The sequence below is a fragment of the Uloborus diversus genome, chromosome 2 (genome assembly GCF_026930045.1).
Source record: "Uloborus diversus isolate 005 chromosome 2, Udiv.v.3.1, whole genome shotgun sequence".
NCBI lineage: Eukaryota > Metazoa > Arthropoda > Arachnida > Araneae > Uloboridae > Uloborus > Uloborus diversus.
The window spans coordinates 39,960,126-39,980,883 of record NC_072732.1 but is presented as its reverse complement, the minus strand read 5'-3'; the positions used below and the strand labels follow the sequence as shown (position 1 = coordinate 39,980,883).

Genomic DNA, 20,758 nt, shown 5'->3' with positions numbered 1-20,758 from the left:
CTGAATGGCATTTCATCATTTGTGATGTCATCAGCAGAAGCTTAAACAATGAAAGCGCACCAATATTTAAGTATTTTTTTTTAAATATTAAACTTAAACAAATTATTTAAAAAATGGTTAGACCTATGTTTTTAAACATGCTCTTTCAGAAAAAAATACTTTAAAAATTTTGGAAATTACCCCATTCCCTGCTGGTAACCCTTTGCTTATTGTGGACTGAGTTGTCGCCAATAGGGGTTTGCTTGGCGATTTTTGTGCAAAGAAGAAAAATACCTAAATACTAGAACATTAAAGAACTATTTCTTAAAGAATTGCCTTTTAGATGTCGATTTATTATTGTTATTTGAAAACATTTTATCCAAAATACCAGTACAACAACAGATAATCATGTTCAAAATTTTGTAGAGTTATGAGCTGCAGCCATTTTGTTTGCTTAAATGAGTTTGTTACTATCGCAAACTTGTGTCAGTTAATGTTTAGAATGCCCAAAATTGTGCCTTTTCGCAAAGAGAACATTTTTTTAAATGGTATTTGAAGAATATTGTTTCCATAATTCCAATTCTTGTCTCTTTACAGTATTATTATAATTTTACTCAAAAATGTTTGAGTGAATTAAAATAAAAGTTATTTGGTGTTAAAGCTTCAAAGTTTAGGTCTGTATTTGCCCCCACCTTTTGAGAACTGCCCAAATATGAAGACAGAACTTTTATTTCCCTGATGTCTTTAACATAAGATCAGAACATACACTGAGCTCTATTTTAGCACTAAACTAAGATTGAATGCAGCTAAGATAACACTAGGTGAGCGGGTGCACTTTTTTCCTTGAGATTAATGGACACCAGTCAATTTGTGATAGAAATTATAGGCTGACAAGTGGGCTGAAATTTTAATCATAATTTGAGAACAACAAGAGTCACAACTGCAATTTTTTTCAGGATCTCAGTTAGTTTACTGATGGACTTTTCTATTCTGTTGTATTCTTCTGGATGCTTCTTACCAACTATTACAGGAAAAGTTTAGGTTTACCTGTCATTGAACGCTAATCTTGATACAAATATGTCAAATACAAAAAATAAAGACATAGGTTCAGAAACATAGTACTTTTATTTGTAACTTAATTTTTAAAGAATGTCCTTACAATGAAATCAAATAAATATTCACATCAATTATGGCAACAAACTTTTTATCATAAAAAATAAAATGCCTGAGACTAGTACAAAACTAAAATTACACTTAATTTAATAAATGCACTTAGCCTAAAATAAAATGAAAATTTTAAAATGCTTAAAATACATTTGCTAAAACCTTAAATAATTTTTAAACCAAAAACTATAACTAAGCTTCTTTAAAGAATTAAAAGTCAAATGTGCTACATAATGCATAACCTTGGTTTTATTTTTACCCTAAACAAATGTATAAAATAAAACAAGCTTATGCTGAAAACAAACAATGCAAATTCCTTTCCAGCTTTTAAAAAGCCATTTCAAATGTTTTATTTTTCACTCTTAAAAAATAACAATCTTTATACATAATGAACTGCAAATAAAGAAAACAGTTTATTTAAAAATATTCAAAATTAACCACATTTTGAATATAACCACCAAAATAAAAATAATTAACAGACGAATTGATCTTATATGAACAAGAAGTCTTTTTTTTTAAACAGCTTGATCCTAACTTCTTGATAGAAAACTTAGAATGTTTATGCTACCGGTTTAAAATCATTTCTTGATTTGATTATGCCTTCCTATCTTCCTGGAATCTATTTACATCATTTAGACGGACCCACTGATGATCATTTACAGCTTTCCATAGTGTGACCTAAAATGAAATGGAAAATGTGAACTACATGAAATTCAACACTAGCATATCTATAAGAGTCCAAACGTTAACAAAACTAGAAATTCCTTTAAAGAAAACATTTACTTACATATATTTTCTTATCATACAGCTTTATAATCTAAAACTATAATAACCATGCACATTTATAATATCAGGTTTTCCTTTAAAGCTTTATACTGAGTCAAATACAGTAAAATTCAAAGAATACAAAAATTCAAAGATAACACATTCTAAAAGACGAATGCTTAAGCTTGGCCCATAAAATGATATCCCCTTTCCAAAAAAAAAAAAGCTGTTTTTCCTATATTATAAACAGCATTACCCATATTATAATCAATCAGTCAACACATTCTTACTTACGACCAAATTATATTGAACTGTAATGAAACCAGCTCTTAGAAAAAGTACATTAGTGAATGTCAATTGATAGCACCGAAACTGAGTACATTGATGACCAAATCTCACAACATCTATTGGTGCTAAAACTGTGTCTAATTGAGTTCCTAATCCTACTAGAGTGCTGAAAAAATGTTGTTTAACCATTTAACGCATTTGCCCATGTCTGACACAGACGAAAGTTACTGGCAAACACTTTGTTTTTATACCATTTAAAAAAAAAAAAAAACTTTACTTCACGCCTCTCCTCCCACTCCCTAAACACCCATGTGTTTCCATCCACTTCAAAAAATTTCCCTGCAAAAAAAAAAAAAAAAAAAAAAAAAAAAAAAAAAAAAAAAAAAAAAAAAAATCCACATTATTCCACAACTGAGAAATTCCCTGACATTTAATTCTCTAGGTTTTCCTCGCAGCAATGACACTCTGCAAGATCTAAGTTTTTAACAAACCAAAAACACAAAAACAAATTATTTTTACATTGCTTGCACTCAACGGAATTTGCATGAAACGGAATTTGAAAAAGTACCTTATTATCTCCACCTGAAACTGCCAAGACATTTCCAGTCACAGACCAACTAACATGCCAAACAACATCATCAAATGTGTGTAATACTTTGGGACTCCATGATGACTCTTTAGTTTTTGTCCAGATGATTACTCTCTTATCCTACAGAAACAAGAGAAATAACAGTCAAAAATCAGAGTTTTTATGAGAATAAGTAAAACATTTTCCCTAGAAGAACTTTAAAAACATACAAAATTTTAGCTAATGATGTATGAAATAACATGGTTGATGCTACAATCATTTTTCATTTTGCAGATTTTATATTTACATCAAGGAACAAAATATTTTTGATCGAGTGTTAAAGGCTTCATTCTGTATTTTAACTCCATTTAATTCAAATTTAGATATCAATATAAACATATCCAATAGCAGAAAACTTATCAAAAACTTTTAACTTTTGGTAACTTTTTATTTTACATATGCTGCACCTTCCCCACACTTTTCGTATTCTAATTAGAAACAAACAATTGTAATAAAATGTACTTATGAGCATGCTTCTACCACACAATTTTGTTGTGTATTAAGTTGTGAGGGAAAATATTGGAAAAAAAAAAAAAAAATCAATGCATGCAGCATATAGAGAGGATTTTTTTTTTTTTTTTTTTCAAGTTATATAGTAAAATTATGTTTTTTCAATTCAGCAATTTTTTTTTAAATGTGCCATGTGCTCAGTGAAAAAGAAATTCAATGCCACTATTTTATGAGGATGAGTTCAAGTTTCCGTATCTTACAGCATCTCTTTGTTCAGCAGCTCGATATTATATTTGAAATATTTTTTTAAAAATTAGAGCTTTTTTTGCAACAAAACTATATACAACAAGTGAATATTAAACTAGTGGGCTCTTCTGTCTGATGCTTGTCAAACCCGGAACTGCCGACAAGGTTCAATAAAGATTTCTGCTCACTGGTCGCTAAAGTTTTTAGTCTAGCCCCCAATGACCATTTCCAACAATTTAATGCAATTACAATTAATTTTTTTAACAATTTTGTGAATTTAAGAGGAGTATATAAATTATGAAATTAAAGATATTTGCTTTTTGAAACTAAAATATGTCAGCAATTCAAAATAAAATTTCTGGCCAATGTCTGCCATTTAAAATAGTGTGTCAGTTTTTTCCGTTTTTGTCTTTGCAAGGAGCCATATCAGCTAGATCTAACATGGGCCATTTTCAGCTGCAATCATTGGTCAATTCGCAAGTTTTGCTCTTTGATGAGTTGCAATGAAGCCATTTTTTAGCTTCCACATACTAATTTAATCTATTGTCGCCTCAGACAACAGTAGGATATTTTAGTGTTATTAATGGGATTAGATGTCTAAGTGTTGCTCGGAGGCGACGATACTTTGAATTACACAAGCATATTATCAAAAAGAAAAAACAATAATACTTAGAACTGAGAGAGTTTTTGTTGGATATTTTTGGATTTTAGTTCAACTATGGGTCTCTTTTTGAGAGGAACTATAGCCGGAGAAAAGTAATACAGAGTGATGCCTTTTGTGTGCGAGAGAAAGAGTCAATTTTTCTCTTAAGTTATAAGTTACAACAGAATGGTAGCTGGAGCATTGCTGCTTGTAACATTATGCATTTGAATCAGGCACAGGGGAAGATGATTGCCTCTCCTCAGGCAAAAATAATAATTTTAACAAAAAAAAAGGCATTTTTTAAAAATTAATAAATTATTATATGATTAATTAAAAAACAGTAACCAATAGTAGCTAGTTACTTATCAAAAGCAACTGTCATATATGCAGCAAACAATTTTGTTTTGCAGTAAGCTACTGCCCTAAGCCAAGGCTGAGGCAGAAATACATAAAATACACCTCCAGTTCAGTTATTTCATCTGAGGACTGCAGTTTCGTGCTTTATAACACTTATCAGCCCGGAATAGGAAGTAACTGAGTTGGAGGTGGAAAACCTCTTAAAGGAGCCAAGATAGCCAAACAAACTGGTAGCTAATGTAGAATTAGCACACCAGACGAGTGACCACAGCAATGGTGGGGTTCAACTCAAAGATTGAAGGCAAAGCTAGGTATTTTGCAGTAAGTTACCACCTTAAGCCAGGGCTAAGGCACACATACATAAAATTCTTTCAATACATTCTTCTATCTTTGAGTTGAACCGCACCATTGCTGCGGTCACTCGTCTGGTGTGCTAATTCTACGTTAGCTTTAAGTTTGTTTGGCTCTCTTGGCTCCTTTAAGTGGTTTTCCGCCTCCAGCTCAGTTACTTCCTACTCCGGGCTGATGAGTGCTAAAATGCACGAAACTGCAGTCCTCGGATGGAATAACTGAACTGGAGGAGTATTTTATGAATTTCAATCTTGTATTGTTTGTTTTGCTAACTGATTCAAATATCTATGTTACTGGGCTAGGGCAATTTTATATCTATGAAAAAAAAAAAAAAAACTCAACTGTATCTGTCTGACAGTGTATATTCAATGCTTTATATAAAAGCAGGGGCGGATACAGGCTACCATTTTAGGGTTAATATAAGGGGGGGGGGGTGATGATAAAATAAAATCTGAAGAAAACGGGAGAAATCGAGACTTAAAGGTAAAACCGGGAGAAATGAACAATAAACGGGAGTCTTTCATGAAAAATAGGGGAGTTGGCAGGTTTGCGATGTGAAAAATTTCTGAAACTGCTTGGGTGTCGATAAAAGGCATTAAATTGGAACAGAAAAAGGCACCTGGTAGCGCATAAAAGTTACTAATTAATTTCCTAAGCAATGAAAGGAAGCAGTATTTCAAATATTTATTTTTAAATATAATTAATGTATTAAAAAGTTTAAAACAATCATTCACATTTTATTCATGAACTATTAAACAGAATGAGGATGGATCAAGTTGCTGATGGCTTAGGGAGGTGTGCCTCCCACCCCCCATATAAAAGCATGGTATCTCTTGAATAAATTACAAAAATATCTCAATAAATATTAGCTTACTTGTGAGCAGCTCGCTATCACACTTTGGCCAAAATGAGCTGAAGGAGCCCAGGCAACATCTCTGACCCAATTAGAATGGCCTTCCAATTTTTCTTCCTCACACCAAGTATCTTCTTTGTCACTATAGTATTGAAAATTACTTTCATTAATGTTTCTTTATCTATCAGTCAAAATGCATTAGATTAGTGATGAGGAAAAAGAAATATCAACATTAAATGTATGAAATGGTATTTAATCATAGACATGAGAACCGGTTCGCTCGTGCTCACTTAACTAGATAGATCATCCTACAGAACTGCGAAGGAAAAAATGATTCTCTTTGAACTAGTCTTGGCAGCCATTTTATGGGCAAAAAAATCGGTGTTAGAACTGCATTTTGTTTGTTTTTAGCCTACTTTCCCAGTAAAAGTCAGAAAAAGAAGAAAAAAGCATGAAAGAAGGCTTAATGCATCTTAAAAATATAGCGAAAAAAAAAAAAAGTCAAAAATAAGTAAAATAATTAAATAAATATCGAAAAATTAAAAATTGGAAAGTAGGGTATTGAGATGGGAAAAAAATGTCTGTCGGTCTGTCCCCCCCCCCCCCCCCCATAACTTTTGAATCAATAGTCCGATTCGAACAAACTTTTTTTGTTCGAAAGATCTCGGCGAGGACGCCTCATTCCCATGTTTGACTTTTTGATTTGAACTATTTTTTGTTCAATCTTGAACAGTTCTAAAAAACTTAACATTAGCGCCTCCGGGGAAACTGAAAGTCAATGTAGATTCCGTACTTGAATGTGGATTTATTTCAAACAAATTTTGTTGGAAATAGCTCTTGACGCCAAACTCCAGACTCCCGACTCCAAGAATTTAGGAGCACCTGACTCCGAATCCGACTCTTGTGCCCGAAAATTAATCGGACTCCGACTTCGTAGCTTTGGCAAAAATTTATACACGGAAGACAAATGACTGACTCCGATTTTATCCCAAAATGAGATTGACTCTGACTCTGCAGCTATGGTTTTCACTTGAAATAATTAGTGTTGATATGACTTGTTTTTATTTTCACGCTAAAGTTTTAATATAGGTATTCAGTTTTCGGCGGATAAACTCGAAGTCTCTGAATGTTTTGAAGAAAATGTTTCTACATAAAGATATGCGCAGACGATTTTTTTTTTTTTTTTTTGACAGTGAAAATTATTTCTTTAAGTTTACATTTTATTGTTTTTATTTATTTTGGTAAATGCATTAATTCATTTGAAAATTATTTTTGGCACCAGGGGAAAAAGAAACGATTTTTTTTTAATATGATAGATTTGTTTTAATGAGCTTATTAATTTTAATTAGTATTTTTTCGTGTTGAAAGCTGTTAAAGAATTTTTTTTACTGGAAAAAAGTTTATTAGCTGCTTTGTTTAAAAGGTGCTGCTATTTTATTTGCTCGTTTATTTATTTATTTATTTTTTTACGCATCTAATTTTTTAGATGAGTGAGGAATATTTTATTCCTAGAAATCAGTTTAAAATATTAAAAAAACATGTTTGAAACAATTTGCGATTTTAGCTATTTTTGAGAATATTGATCAGGTACTAGAAAGTAGTATGGGTATACGGGAAAGTAGGCTCGTTTAGTTCTAGACGGAACTTCTTGTTTTTTTCCTCTGCAGATAAAATTCAAGCATGACTTTAGGTATTGAAAAAATTAAACTCTTGGGAAAAAACTTATTATCGAATTATGTATAACACACAAACAGCCAGGAGTCCCTCGAAAAATTCTTTTCTTAATATGCAATAAAAAAACTGGGCATATAAAAATTTTATTTGGGCATGTATTTTTTAGACAAGCATGCCTGGCAGGGCATCTAAAATGTTTGAGATTTTTCTAGCCCTGCGTGATGGTCTTTTCTGAGATTTCATTCCTTGATGCTTTAGAGAGGTGCAAAGCTGTAAGGATATCCACTTTGTAAACTTCAACTTCGCCGAGTGCAGAAAAACACTTAAAAACCAAGTGATTCAAACACCAAACTACTACATTTGTCAACCCCTTTTCTTTAGGAATTTGGAAATTTCACTTTTTTTCCTCCCTTTATTTTTTTTATGCTGTGGTGAGTGGTAATTACAGCCCCAACCCCCCCCCCCCCCCCCCCCCATCAAAGTTGGATTGAACACTGAAGACACCATGCAGCTGTTCGGTCGCTGTATTGGATTAGACAATAGACTGGTCGTTATACGGAAAGCAAGTTCATAGGGACAAAGTTGGAGCTTTTACCACAGGTCGTTATAGTGGAATGGTCCTTATAATGAGCATCGACTGAATTAAGAAATGCTTTAATCTTCGACGGTACTTTTTTCTTGACTGGAACAGACTACATAGTTAAAATAATACGCAGATAGTTGGAGCTAAAAGCAGAGGAAATATTTCACCATTTCACTTTACCCCATGTTCCTCTACCATTCATCTTCATTTTTATCACTTCCTGGTATGAAGTAACGGAAGTTTACGAAAAGCTTTCCTTGTCAAAATTCAAACAAGTATATTAAGCATTTCATGCATAAATCTTTTAAAGGCAACTCCCAATATAAAAACTCATGAATGCACAAATATAATTACGTATTCAAAAAAGGAGGAGGGGGTCTCATTGTAACATTGAGTTCAAAAAAGGGGGAGGGGGGTCTCATTGTAAAAAAAAAAAAAAAAAAAACAATTTCAAATGAATGGTAATGTATTCTAACACTAGAACAAATTAACAAAATTATCTATTTTCTAAAGTCTAAATAACTGACTCACTTTCATAAATGACTTACACATATTTCCAGATTTTCACAAGATTATCACAACCACCAGTAACAAAACGCTTGGTTGAATTGGCATTACTATTTGTATTTACTGCACTATAGTCTCCTGCTCCAGAATATACTAAATGTGCATTAACAGGAGCCCAACTAACAGCATTGCATCCAATCTAAAAAATAACAAATATAAATGTTTAATTCTTTTCATGAGATATAATTTGTAACATAACAATGAATGGAATCTAAAGTTTAAAAAGTAATATTATAATGCAAAATTGAAACCAATGTTTGAGACACAAAATTACTTAAATCAACAGAGCTGTATTTACAGGGAAGAGGAATATGGGTAGGCGCTGTCACTGCAACATATGGTATTTTATAATAAAAACTAGTATGTTGTGGCCATTACGAAACTTTCTTCTATATTTTTCTTTTTTTTTTCTGATCCCTCCCCATACTTGACGAGGAAGCAATGTTCCCAACAAAAACAAAATTACACTTGCAAAAACTTGACGACCATCCCAATGTCTGAATTATTGCAAAGCAAAGAGCGAAAATTTGAAAGTTATTTTAAAAGCCTTGCTTGAATTAATTACAAATATTTTATTTGTTAACAAACAACAGTTAAAAATTTTAGATGGCAACAGTTAAAAATTTTAAATCATTGAGATAATACTTCCGATCATTTCCATACAATTAAAATCACGAGAAATACGCAGACGACAATCTATTACGATTTATCTTTCTTATGTTGCATTAAAAAAGCTATTTTTATTCAAAAAAAAAAATCAACACCTCTTGGAGCGATTAGCGTCAAAATTGAACCAAAGCGTGTTTACATATGGATTCACATATATTCCAAATTTCAACCAGAACGTAGCATTACTTCTTGAGATAGGGCACTCACAATGGAAAAAAAGAACGGGCGATTGCGCTACCCCCCTTTTTAGCTGTTGACACCAAAATAAAATCAGCTCTTATACCCACTAAGAACTACTTGCCGATAAATTTTTCTTTCATTCCGTTCATTATTTCTTGAGATACAGCAGTCACAATTGACGACAAAAAACGTTCTATAGCTCAACCCCCGTTTGAGTTATTGACACCAAAATTGAATCAGCACCTGTTCTTGTTAATGGCAACATATGGACCAAATTTTGTTTGATTCCGCCAGTTACTTCCTGAGGAATAGCAATCACACATAACTCAAAAAACGTCCCATTGCTCCACCCCCCCTGGAGGAATTCGCGCCAAAAACCAATGGGCACAAGTTCACATAGGGGCACATATGTGTATCAAATTTCGTTCGATTTCATGCGGTAGTTTTTGCTGTAGAGCAGCCACAAAAAACTGGTGACACACACACATACACACACACAGACAGACATTTTCCAAAAATAGTCGAAATGGACTCAGCACACCTCAAAACGTTCGAATCCGTCAAAATTCGAAATTCGAAAATTTGCACGAATCCAATACTGACTTCTATATATTAGATATAGAAGAAAGTAATAATGCAAATATTATGTAAATTGGTTTTAAACCACATCTTTTTTTAGTGAGCCTCCCCCAAACCCCAAGGCTAGTTCCTCTTTCCTCTAACAATTTTTTTCCCAAATACAGCACTGTATATCAACAAATAAAAGTCATACGTATGAAATAATTACAATGCAAATGTTGAAGAGGTTCAAGTAATTCCTTTTCTATCAAAGCTACAGTTAAAAATTCCTCAATAAGTTAAAAAATTGCTCCTAGCAATTAATAATGCATTTCATCATTTATCATTTGGTGACATCTTTGTTGAGCATGCTCTTTTTATAAACTCTTACACTGAGGCATTAGTATTTGCAGTTTTAAAGCAACTTTTTTATATTAAATATAAAAATTTATCTAAACATCAAACAAAGAAGTCAGATAAAATTTGATTTAAGCCTTGAATGCTTGGAAATTATGTTTATTGATTTTTTATGAAACGTTTTTACAAAAATTAATGGATAATTTCTACTTCCAGGACGTTCAAAGAGTTCTTTGTCACTAAACATCCTACTAAAATTGAAACCCGATGTGCATCATAAAATAAAAATAATTTAACTGAAATTTTACAGAAACTGCATTTTTCACTTAATGAAAGATATTTTATACAAGATAATTAACATTTTACAACATAACTTACCGTATGGGCATTGTGAATTTTCTTAGTCTCCCATCTGCCATCACCTGTGCTGCTTAGCACAGATACTGAACCATCAGAGCTTCCACAAGCAAGAATTAAACCAAATTCATAGGGAGCCCAACATAATGAATTTACTGTTAAAAGAAACAATGGGGAAGTTAAATCATGATTTTACAGGGAACACAAGAAGAAATTTTTGTAATGGGAGGTGGAGGGATGGGGATTTAAAGGGTGACCCAAACGTCATTTGACTTTTCAAAACCTTATAATTATTGAACTATTTACAGTAGAACGGTGGGGTTTGCACAGAAGTTTTTAAAAGCAAAAGGGGTTTTTTGCTTATAATGGAAAAAAAAGCCAATAGATAATATGCTAAAGGATTTTTTTTTTAAATATTTTAAAAGATATGGATGCATATATGTGTGGAAAGTGATTATACAGCTTTAATGCAGTTTTTAAAAAATAAATTTTAATATTTTTATGAACTCTTTGAACACTTTTTCTGTGCATATATTTTTAAGTTACAAGTAGGGTAAGTGGGGTAAAGTGAAATGGTGAAATATTTACTCTGCTTTTAACACCACCAACCTAGCAATCTTTTAATATGTACTAACACATGTAGCTTATTCCAGTTAAGAAAAAATTACCTCTGAAAATCAAAGAATATGATAATACAAGCAATTTTCAAAAATTGATACACGAATTGCAATATTTTGTAGTAACTCAAAAATTATTTTTGTTATTGTTAAATGATAAATTTCTTGCTATTGACATTTTAAATATTAATTGAGACCTACTAATAAACAGTGCAGCGTTTGTTTAATATTAAGCTTATTTGTTTTTTAAATGCTTTGTCCCATAAAAAAAGTAATGAAAAAATTTCTTCTTTTTTTTTGGGAAGGGGGGAGGGGTATACAAATTCAAGGCCAGAAATTGAAAAAAAAAGTTACAATGCAAGCTATATTATTAAACATATTGTTCTTTCTTTATGTACCATAATTTTCAGAACAAATTTCCAATTTGAAAAAAGTAAGTTATCTTAACTACCTCACTTTGCACAACATTCCCCTACATCTTAATTTACTTCAAAATATGAAACAATTTTTAAGATAAGAGAGACAATAAGTCAATTAAGCCAATTTAAAGTAGCATGGGCCAAAAAAACTGCAATTCTTCAAAATGATTGAAAAATGTACAGGATGCAAAAGGACTGAAACTTAAAAAGCACAGCACATGATTTTCGGCGCATTCTTTACACCCTATTTTACTCATTTGTAGCTTCTTAGCTTTCAAGAACAAAAATGAATGCAGCTGTTATTTTCTTCTTGTAGTGCATGTTTTCGGAGAATAAAATTGCATTTTTTCCGCAGTTTGACGAAAAAATTGCGAATTTGGCCGTTTTGTATCAGTAGTTGAAAATTGGAGCAGATTTTCCACCCCTGCCTTGTTACTTCTGGTTGTGGGGCTATTTACAATCACATGTATATAGAAACTGGTCCATTTCTTTGACCCAGTTAAAAGAAGCTATATATGCATTCATGTGCCAGGGATGCCCTCTGTAATGCTTTTTGACGCTGTGCAGTGTTTTCCGTTGTCTGCTGACTGTAATTCTCAAAGATGAAAATCACATTAAAAAGCTATAATATTGCAACAGTTTTATTGATCAAAATGAACTGTATTGTAATATTATTCTATTAATTCCACTTCAGTGTCACTTTTTGGTGAATAATGTAAGTTATATAAAACTTTTTTTTTAAATTATAAATAAAAACCTCCCATGCTTCTGAGCATTTTTATGTAAACTGCATTATTTTCTTGTAAATAGTTCAATAACTATAAGGTTTCAAATAAAATATTGATTTTTGAACCACCCTGCCTTTTATTGAAGCATTTTGAATAGAAATAGTATAGTTTCCAAAGATAACTTTAGACATTAAAATCATGATTCATCCTTCACTAGGAAAGGCAAAAGCTTAAGGGGCTTAAACACTTTGAGGGCAGAAAACTTCTCCAAAATGCTGGAGGAAAGGTTCACAGTTGTGTAAGTATTTTTCTAAGTCATAAACACATTGTTGTATTAAAGACCTCAAGCTTTCTATGTACTTTTTTTGTACGTTTTTTACCCAGACTTTGTTTAAAAGTTACAGAAAAATAAAACAGAAAAAAATGGATTGAAAAACACATTGTTGCATATTTACCAGAGGAGTCGTGTTTGTTGTATTCATAAATATTCTCCCAATTGCCATCAGTTTCCTTCCAGATGATGACTTTTCTGTCATAAGAACAAGAAGCTAAAAGAACTCCAAACATAGGATGTGCCCATGCAACTTGCCATACAGGTGCATCATGCCTTCAATAAATCACAATATTGTTACTTGCAATATTCTTGAAAATACTAATGGTGTACAGTAAAACCTGTAAAGTTGACCACCCTTGTAAGTTGACCACCTCTCTAAGTTGACTACTTTTTTCAGGCATGGAATTAGCCCTTATCATATAAATCAACCTCTGTAAGTTGACCACCTGTTTAAGTTGATCACTAAAGTAGGGTACCACAAGTGGTCAACTTACACAGGTTTCACTGTATAATGAAAAAACATTGATCATAAATACATAATTTTTTCAGAGAAACTTTAGTAACTTGACATGCAGATAGCTCAACTACCTCGTTAAGCCGATATTCATTTTCTCGACTGTTGACTCAATGCAAATGTCAACAGGAAAAAAATTTTCTAATTTGACACACATTTACATCAACCACTAGAAGTCTACTTTTTGCAATTCGAAACTACTTTTTGCTGCTAATATTCTTTCACATTAACCATTCCTGATAATTTTACATTGAGTTTTCTCAGTCAGAGCCAATCAATTATTTTCTGGAAAAAGCACTTGTAGGGGGGATTTTATCCATAGCCTGGGTAGTCGACATCCACACTCTATGTTGTTGGTTAGTCCAATAACTAGAAAAGAGCTGGAGGAGAAATGTACACCGGGGAGTCCCAGAGAGAAAGACACCACAGCTAATGTTTTTTTAAAAGCGCTGTGAGCAAAATTTTTTTCTTAATAGACTTCACTGAAAAGAAGCTCTTACTCTTTTCAAAAACGATTGATTACTGAACTATCTTCAAATCAGTACTAATTGTTTTGCATGCAACCTTCAAAAAAAAAAAGAAAAGAAAAAAGAAAACAAAAAAATATATATATACAGTAAAACATGTAAAGTTGACCACCTTTGTAAGTTGACTACCTGTCTATGTTGACTGCTTTTGTCAGGAATGGAATTAGTCCTATCTTGTACAATGAAGGAAAACCTCTGTAACTTGACCACCTTTCTATCTTGACCACTAGTGTACCCCAAATTTGGTTTGGAGTATTGTAAAAAACCCTTTGTAAGTTGACCATTTGGTTTATTTTTTAAAACTTAATTTAGCAAATTATTTTGTTTTATTGCTATTTTTTTATAGCTTTCCAAAAATATTTTTGATGCCAAACCAGCATTTTACCAACTAAATAAAACAGCAACATAACTAAACCTCCTTGTAAGTTTAACCACATTGGAAAACTACTAAGAACCCTTTTATTCTCCAAACTTGTTTTTCTTTTGCTGTTCTATTTGAGATTACCTTTTGTACTCTCTGTTCAATGAAAACATGTGTCAGTAGAAAAGTACAAAGTATTTTTCAGTTGCAATATTTTGTGGTAACACTGGAATTGTGCTAGAGTAAAAGTTACTTGCATTGCAGTATTTCTGGTGCAAGGGATAAAGAAATAGGACATTTTCATTTTCAACTGCCTTTTAGAACTATGAGTGTCCAGCTTGTTGCTTTTTGTGTTATAGTTTAAAGATAAAATGGCTTCAAAAAGAAAGTTAGTTGAACTTGAGATTGATAAAAAGTATGAAATATTAAAATTAATTGAAAAGGGAGAAGTCCAGAGAAAATTAACTGACACATATGGAATTTCCTAAACTAGTGTCTAATAAGTGCGCCAAACTTCAATAAAGAGTTATTTTGTTGAAAAGTAGATCATCATGGTTATAAATGTATCAAATATATACGAGAGAAAAAATAAGCGAAAAATTTGTTATTTTTGATTAGCAATGAATTTTTAGGAACTATTAATATCAAATAACTTTTTATAAACAATGATTTTTTTTTTTTTTTTTTTTTTTTTTGATCAATTCACATAAATTTTAATTTTACATGACACATTATACGCCATTCTGAGAAAATAACCTCTAAAAATATTTGAATAACATTTTAAATTATTGTTTCAACATAATGTTAAACAATGAAAGTGAGTTGAACAGAAAGAGTAAGTGTCAATTAGTCAAAAAATGAATACATGGTGCAAGAAATGACAAAAAAAAATCATTAGGCCCCTTTAGAAGTTGTCCACCTGTCTAAGTTGGCCAGCAAAATACTGCACCGCAAGTGGTCAACTTACACAGGTTTCACTGTATATTGAAATTGATTTTTATAACTTGAATGGTAAGTAAAAGCAAATAAGAATACTAAAGAAACTTTAAGTTTAAATTATGGGACCTCAGAACGTTGACACCTGCTTAACATTAGAAAGACGGAAGCGGTCAATTTGATCGCAAACAATTTTCAAATGCACATATTTGCTGCGTTTAATAACTTTTTATTAAGATCTTAAAACAGTACATTTTATTTCTTTAGGCTGATTATTATAGTCACTATAAATATTTATACCTAGAAAGACTGACTACGGTCATTTTGACCGCTCAATGAACCTTCATTTATGAATCCGCTTTCTTCTTCTTTCTCTTATTAGATAAGTGTACTGTGGCTTTTTGTTAGGTGTCAGGGGAGTAATGTTCTTTTAGGCTTGATTAGCACCAGCTGGTCAGGTTTAGTTCTTTGAACTGTTAGAAAAATGCAAAACACCTGCTGATCACATGGTTTCATTTTTCTGTTAACTGCACAGGAGGAAATGTTGACAAAGTAATGTGAAAAGCATGGGACTGGGACACGTGAAATTATTTTGGGTCTGAAAAGAAGTAGATATAAACATGTGGATTCCAAAAATTTGTGCTGGAGTTCTTTTTGGCACCAAAACAGGTGCATTGCTTGAAGCATTGATGTTTATTTCCTTCAATGATATTGAATTGCTCAGCCTCATAATTCTCTTCCGGATGTCGTGAAGAATCGTTGGTAAGCAAAATTTAGCAGAATAATTTTTAGCAATAGCACTTGAACATAGGATTCATTGACGAGCTTATCAGTAATACAAGAATTTCTGAAACTGTTGCAGATTTACCTAAAACATACTCTGGTTTGGATGAACAGTCTGACTTATTTGAAGAGGAATATGTTCCTAGAGATGAAAATATCCTGATTTTATCAGATTGTTGCAAACGTTTTTCGGAACCTTGATTTGCAGAAAAAGACGGATCTTCAGAATAGCCAGAAGAAACCACGCTAATAAAAACTGATGCACCAGATATAGAAAACAGTAAAAGAAAAAGGGAAAAAGGAAAAGAAAAAAAAACATATATTCAAAAACTGAACTCTACATTTTCTCCTATTTCCTCCAAGTTGCCTCCACTGATCAATTTTGCTATAGATAATAAAGTCACTACCGTAGGAAAAAGTGACACATTATCAAATGGAACAACGTGGAAATAAATCTACGAACATTTGTTCTGACTGCAAAAAAAAAACAATATTGCTCATATACACGCAAAGTGATAACAATGAGTTTTTCTAAATACTAAAAGAGACAGTAATGTACGATATATTGTGAAAACAATCACATGCATAGTGAACAATTCTTGTTATCACATGATAACAAAAGTTCCTCTTTTTTGTACAAATTTACTCTTTCTCAAAACCAATTATGTTAAGCATGTGTATTTCACTTGATCAAATATAAAACTTAAATAAAACTGCCTGAGATTGATTTGCAGACTATATTATAATTAAAATGTTATTTTAGTCTGATGTATCGAAGCAAATTTTATCTATGATTAAAAATCCGGAAAAGAAGAAATTTACAGTATTTTAAGTATGGCTGTCAAAATGACCGCTGCTAGTCTTACTAGGTACACCGAAAACGTCGTCTTTCTAGTATTAACTTGACATGTTTTCTTGTTCCCTTGGGGTGTTGGAGGTTTCACTAGTACTTTTAATTACTATAATATTCAGTTTTAACGTAAGTTAGAACTACAACTATCCACTCCTACTATCCGAATCGCTTTCCAAACTTCATTGAAAAATTTCAAGACAGAAAAATATTGTAAGTCACAAAATAATGTGCTATTCCCTCTGTGAAGCTAATCAAATAGCTTTTTAACCAAGATATTCATCAAACAACGACTTTCATTTTGAACACTGTACATACTTATTGTACTAATGTACAACACTTCTCAGTACACTTAACATGCAAAAGTACTGCCTTTCATTCAACTAATCAAAAGCTAATTTTCTTTAGAAATGATTTTTTCTCCCATAATTTTCAGCATAAAGAACAGTACCTAATGAATTTAAATGGGCTCTTTGAGACAATCCAAATACCCAAATTTTTGACTTTCCGAAAGGGGTCCCAATTGATTCAGATAATTGGAGTTCTGCTGTAGTTAAAAGGAAAATTTAAGTCAGTAGTTCTGCTGCCAATGATATGAATAAAAGTTTTTACTTAGCCTCCAATAACTTACTATTTTTTATAATGCTGTTTACTACAGTATGCTTATAGAATTTATGTATAGCCTGGAGCAAAGGAGAGCCAGCGGGGACATGATTCAGTTGTTTAAATTTATCAAAATGAAAGATGTTAATGCGTTAAATTTTCTCAGGGAAAGAAAGACAAGGGGACATTGGGTTTTAAGCCATTCCAAACTCTGGCTAACCTGGAAATTAGGAAAAATTAATTTCTTTAGTAGGGTTGTGGGCACTTGGAACAGCTTACCAGAAGAGATGATAATGAGCAACGGGATGGATAGCTTTAAGAAGGCCATTGATCTTCATTGGGGACTTATAAACTGACTAGGACCAGCCTAGCTAGGCCCAGAGCCTGTTGCTGGTTGTCACATTTGTATTTGTATATAGGTTTTGATATCAGAATGCCTAAAGAAAGTATTCTTAACATTGTGAACACAAAAATTTATGTTTATTTGATCTTTGCATTTTATTTTGTTTGGGGGTTAAAAGTTAAAACAAATGACAAATGTTTCTATCAAAAAAGAAAATAAGTTAATAGTTCAATTTTGCAAGCCGAAAGCAAATTCTACGGGATGGAAGGGTGACCTCGTGCCTCCATTAAACAAGTTGCTATTTGTTAAAATGCTTTACAATTTGAACGGATCACTAGAAATCAATTCTACCTGCAACTTTAAAAGCAAAGCTTGTTTAAAAGTCAAGGCAATTTTAAAGGTTTTTTTTTTTTTAATGTTTATATCAAGTTTAATGAGTGGACAACAACTGGACACTTAATATATATAATTTTTTAAATGTGCTAAACATTTCACAGAACAATTACGAACCCAACAATCCCTGCCCTAAAAATTTAAATGCATTGCCATGATCCCCCCTCTCCTCTTTCTAGCTAGGGACCCACGTCTAGTGGTTTGTTTGATCTCAGAAACAACCAGAAAACTTAAACTTTTATGTTCATGAAAAATTAAAGTGAAATTCAGTCTTCCTAGACAAACAAATATCTAGGAGAAAGGAAAAGTGCATTGAAATTCCTTTTGCAACAAAGCAGTAACTAAAAAATGACAAAAAAATTGCATGAGAAGCCAAATACATGTTAAATCTTTTTGTATTAGCTTTAAGAGCTCATGAAAAAGTTTTGTTTTCTTTTAAATTAAAAACCTTCCAGGACTTTTGTGAAAATTTAAAGCCTTCCAGGTTCTTCACAAGCCTGAGATATTTGTCCATGTGATTAGACACTAGAAATAACATAACAAACATCAAACTAACCCTTTCAGTGTTGCAACAATTTTCTGCGATCCATTTCGAACATCAAATATTTTTACCGTCTTGTCTGAAGAGCAAGTAGCAAGACGTATACCATAATAATCCATCTGTGCATCATGCTAAAAAATAGAAAGAAAAAAAAACATGGTAGCTTTTTAAAATGATGCTTATGACAGTTAAATACAAAATATGAAGTCAGATCAATCATGATCACTTTGGTTAAGTTCACCTAAAACAAAGTCAAAATTTCACTTCAGTTTCAATGCATTAAAAGAAAAATATTTTGTATAAGAAATTTTTTTACTAGAAAGTTTAAAAAATATTCATAAAGAAGTAAATAACAATATTTTAGTATAAAAGACTAAATTTGTTTCAATCTATAAACCATATAAATAATTAAAGAAACACTAATTTAAGAAAATACTTTTGAACTTTCAAAAGACAGTAAACTAACATAGTTATGTGTTACTTTTCAACCAGCATTGTTTGAATTCTTATGTTTTATTAACTTATTAATGTCAACAGGGAGAGAAAAATAAGCTCACAAGAAAAAGAAAAGAATAAGATGCTAGTGTTCATAACATTATACAGTAACCTCCCGATTATTCACGGGGTGGATTATTGGCGAGTCATTTAACAATCAAGAACATGTATTTTGCAGCAAAAGGAAATGCCAATGGCTATTTTGTATCGGTCAAAAAATTGTAAATTTAAACTCTGTTGCTTGTGTTATGTTGCACGTCTCATACGTTACTTTCTACTGATTCCTGAAAAGGTTATACTCATAATGTTAAAATATTTCGAATTTTTCATTACCTGTTTTCAGAAAGTCAGCTTAATACATTTTTCCAAACAGATCGAAATAATTTTTCATCTACAAGACTCACAATTTTTCTTTTTTTTTGGATTTCTATTTTTTCAGGATAAATTTCTTTCATAGCTGTTTGAAGTGGCTCTGGCATTCTTTTTGTTCTGTCTAATTACCTTCAGCAAGAAGGATTTCTTCTGATCCGGTAATCTTCTTTCGTGACAAATGGAGACTAGAGCTCCATTCTTATTAAAAATACAAAATTAAAAATATTGTGACATTCTTATTAAAAATTTTCCAGAAGTTGGTGATGTATGTATCATCTCCTCCCATTCCAAATTCCTTTACTATCAAATTTACTGCCCGCTTGTGATGATAATGATGAAGACGAAGAAATAATTGAGAGGGTGTACCTACATATGTTCAAGCGATTCTAAGAATAAAAACTCTTTATTGATGAATGCCGACTAAGACAATTTTGAAAAAAAAAAAAATTAAATACAGATCGTAATGAAATTGTGTCTAAAACAAAAAACAAGTAAAGTTTACACATTTCCCAACTACTTTATTAGATATATGAGTCAATTTTGAAACAATATGTTTCCATTTTTAACACTGCTCTTAATTTTACGTTTTCCCACTTACGCCAATAAAGAAAGATCGCCAGATTCCCACTTATCAAAATATCCCCAAACGTTTTTCATCACATGTCCGAAAATGTAAAATCGGGGTTTCACTGTATCTTCAAACTAACATTACATTCGTTGACAAGTCAAATTATTAAAACAATTAACAAGATTTTCTTACTATCATATCCGCATGACCTGTGTCAACATCCTGCAATATGCTACCTACAAACAAGAAAAACCTTTATTAGTTTGTGCAATTCATTTTACTTACCAAATAATAAAACAGCAATTTAAATTTCTATAAGGTATTAATTAAGTATAAAATGATTTAAAATTTATGGATAACTGAAAATTGTTTTACCAGATGACATGATGACTTCAGAAAATGTCCCGGTATTAAACTGTAATAATGTAAAATGTTATTTAAAATGTTCTTCAATTAAATACCATAATATTACGTGTATATATAAACAACAAGAATGAAAGATACACGCGGCGCGGCTACAGGCTACAAACGCTTCAATGCCAATAATATTTTAGTAAATATTTAAATTAAAATTTTTGGAATTTCCTCAAAATTTATTTTAAGTTGTACTTTCAGGCACGAAGGCATCAAAAATGGTCAAAATTTTTATAGTTTAATTATAGAAGTATCTAAATTATTTGAACTGCACATAAGTGTCTACTGCTC

The 20,758-nt window shown here is 31.7% G+C and overlaps 1 protein-coding gene across 1 annotated transcript; it reads right to left on the bottom strand.

Moving 5' to 3' along the window:
* Nucleotides 1–1,085: 1,085 nt before the first annotated feature.
* Nucleotides 1,086–20,566, bottom strand: LOC129216985 (protein SEC13 homolog). Its single transcript, XM_054851209.1, has 9 exons — nucleotides 20,429–20,566; nucleotides 20,246–20,289; nucleotides 18,634–18,749; nucleotides 12,889–13,040; nucleotides 10,691–10,824; nucleotides 8,530–8,687; nucleotides 5,746–5,866; nucleotides 2,765–2,905; nucleotides 1,086–1,821 (listed from the first exon to the last, which is right to left on the bottom strand). Exons 1-9 carry the CDS (start codon nucleotides 20,436–20,438, stop codon nucleotides 1,738–1,740), a joined length of 960 nt encoding a protein of 319 aa, XP_054707184.1. The 5' UTR covers nucleotides 20,439–20,566; the 3' UTR covers nucleotides 1,086–1,737.
* Nucleotides 20,567–20,758: the final 192 nt, after the last annotated feature.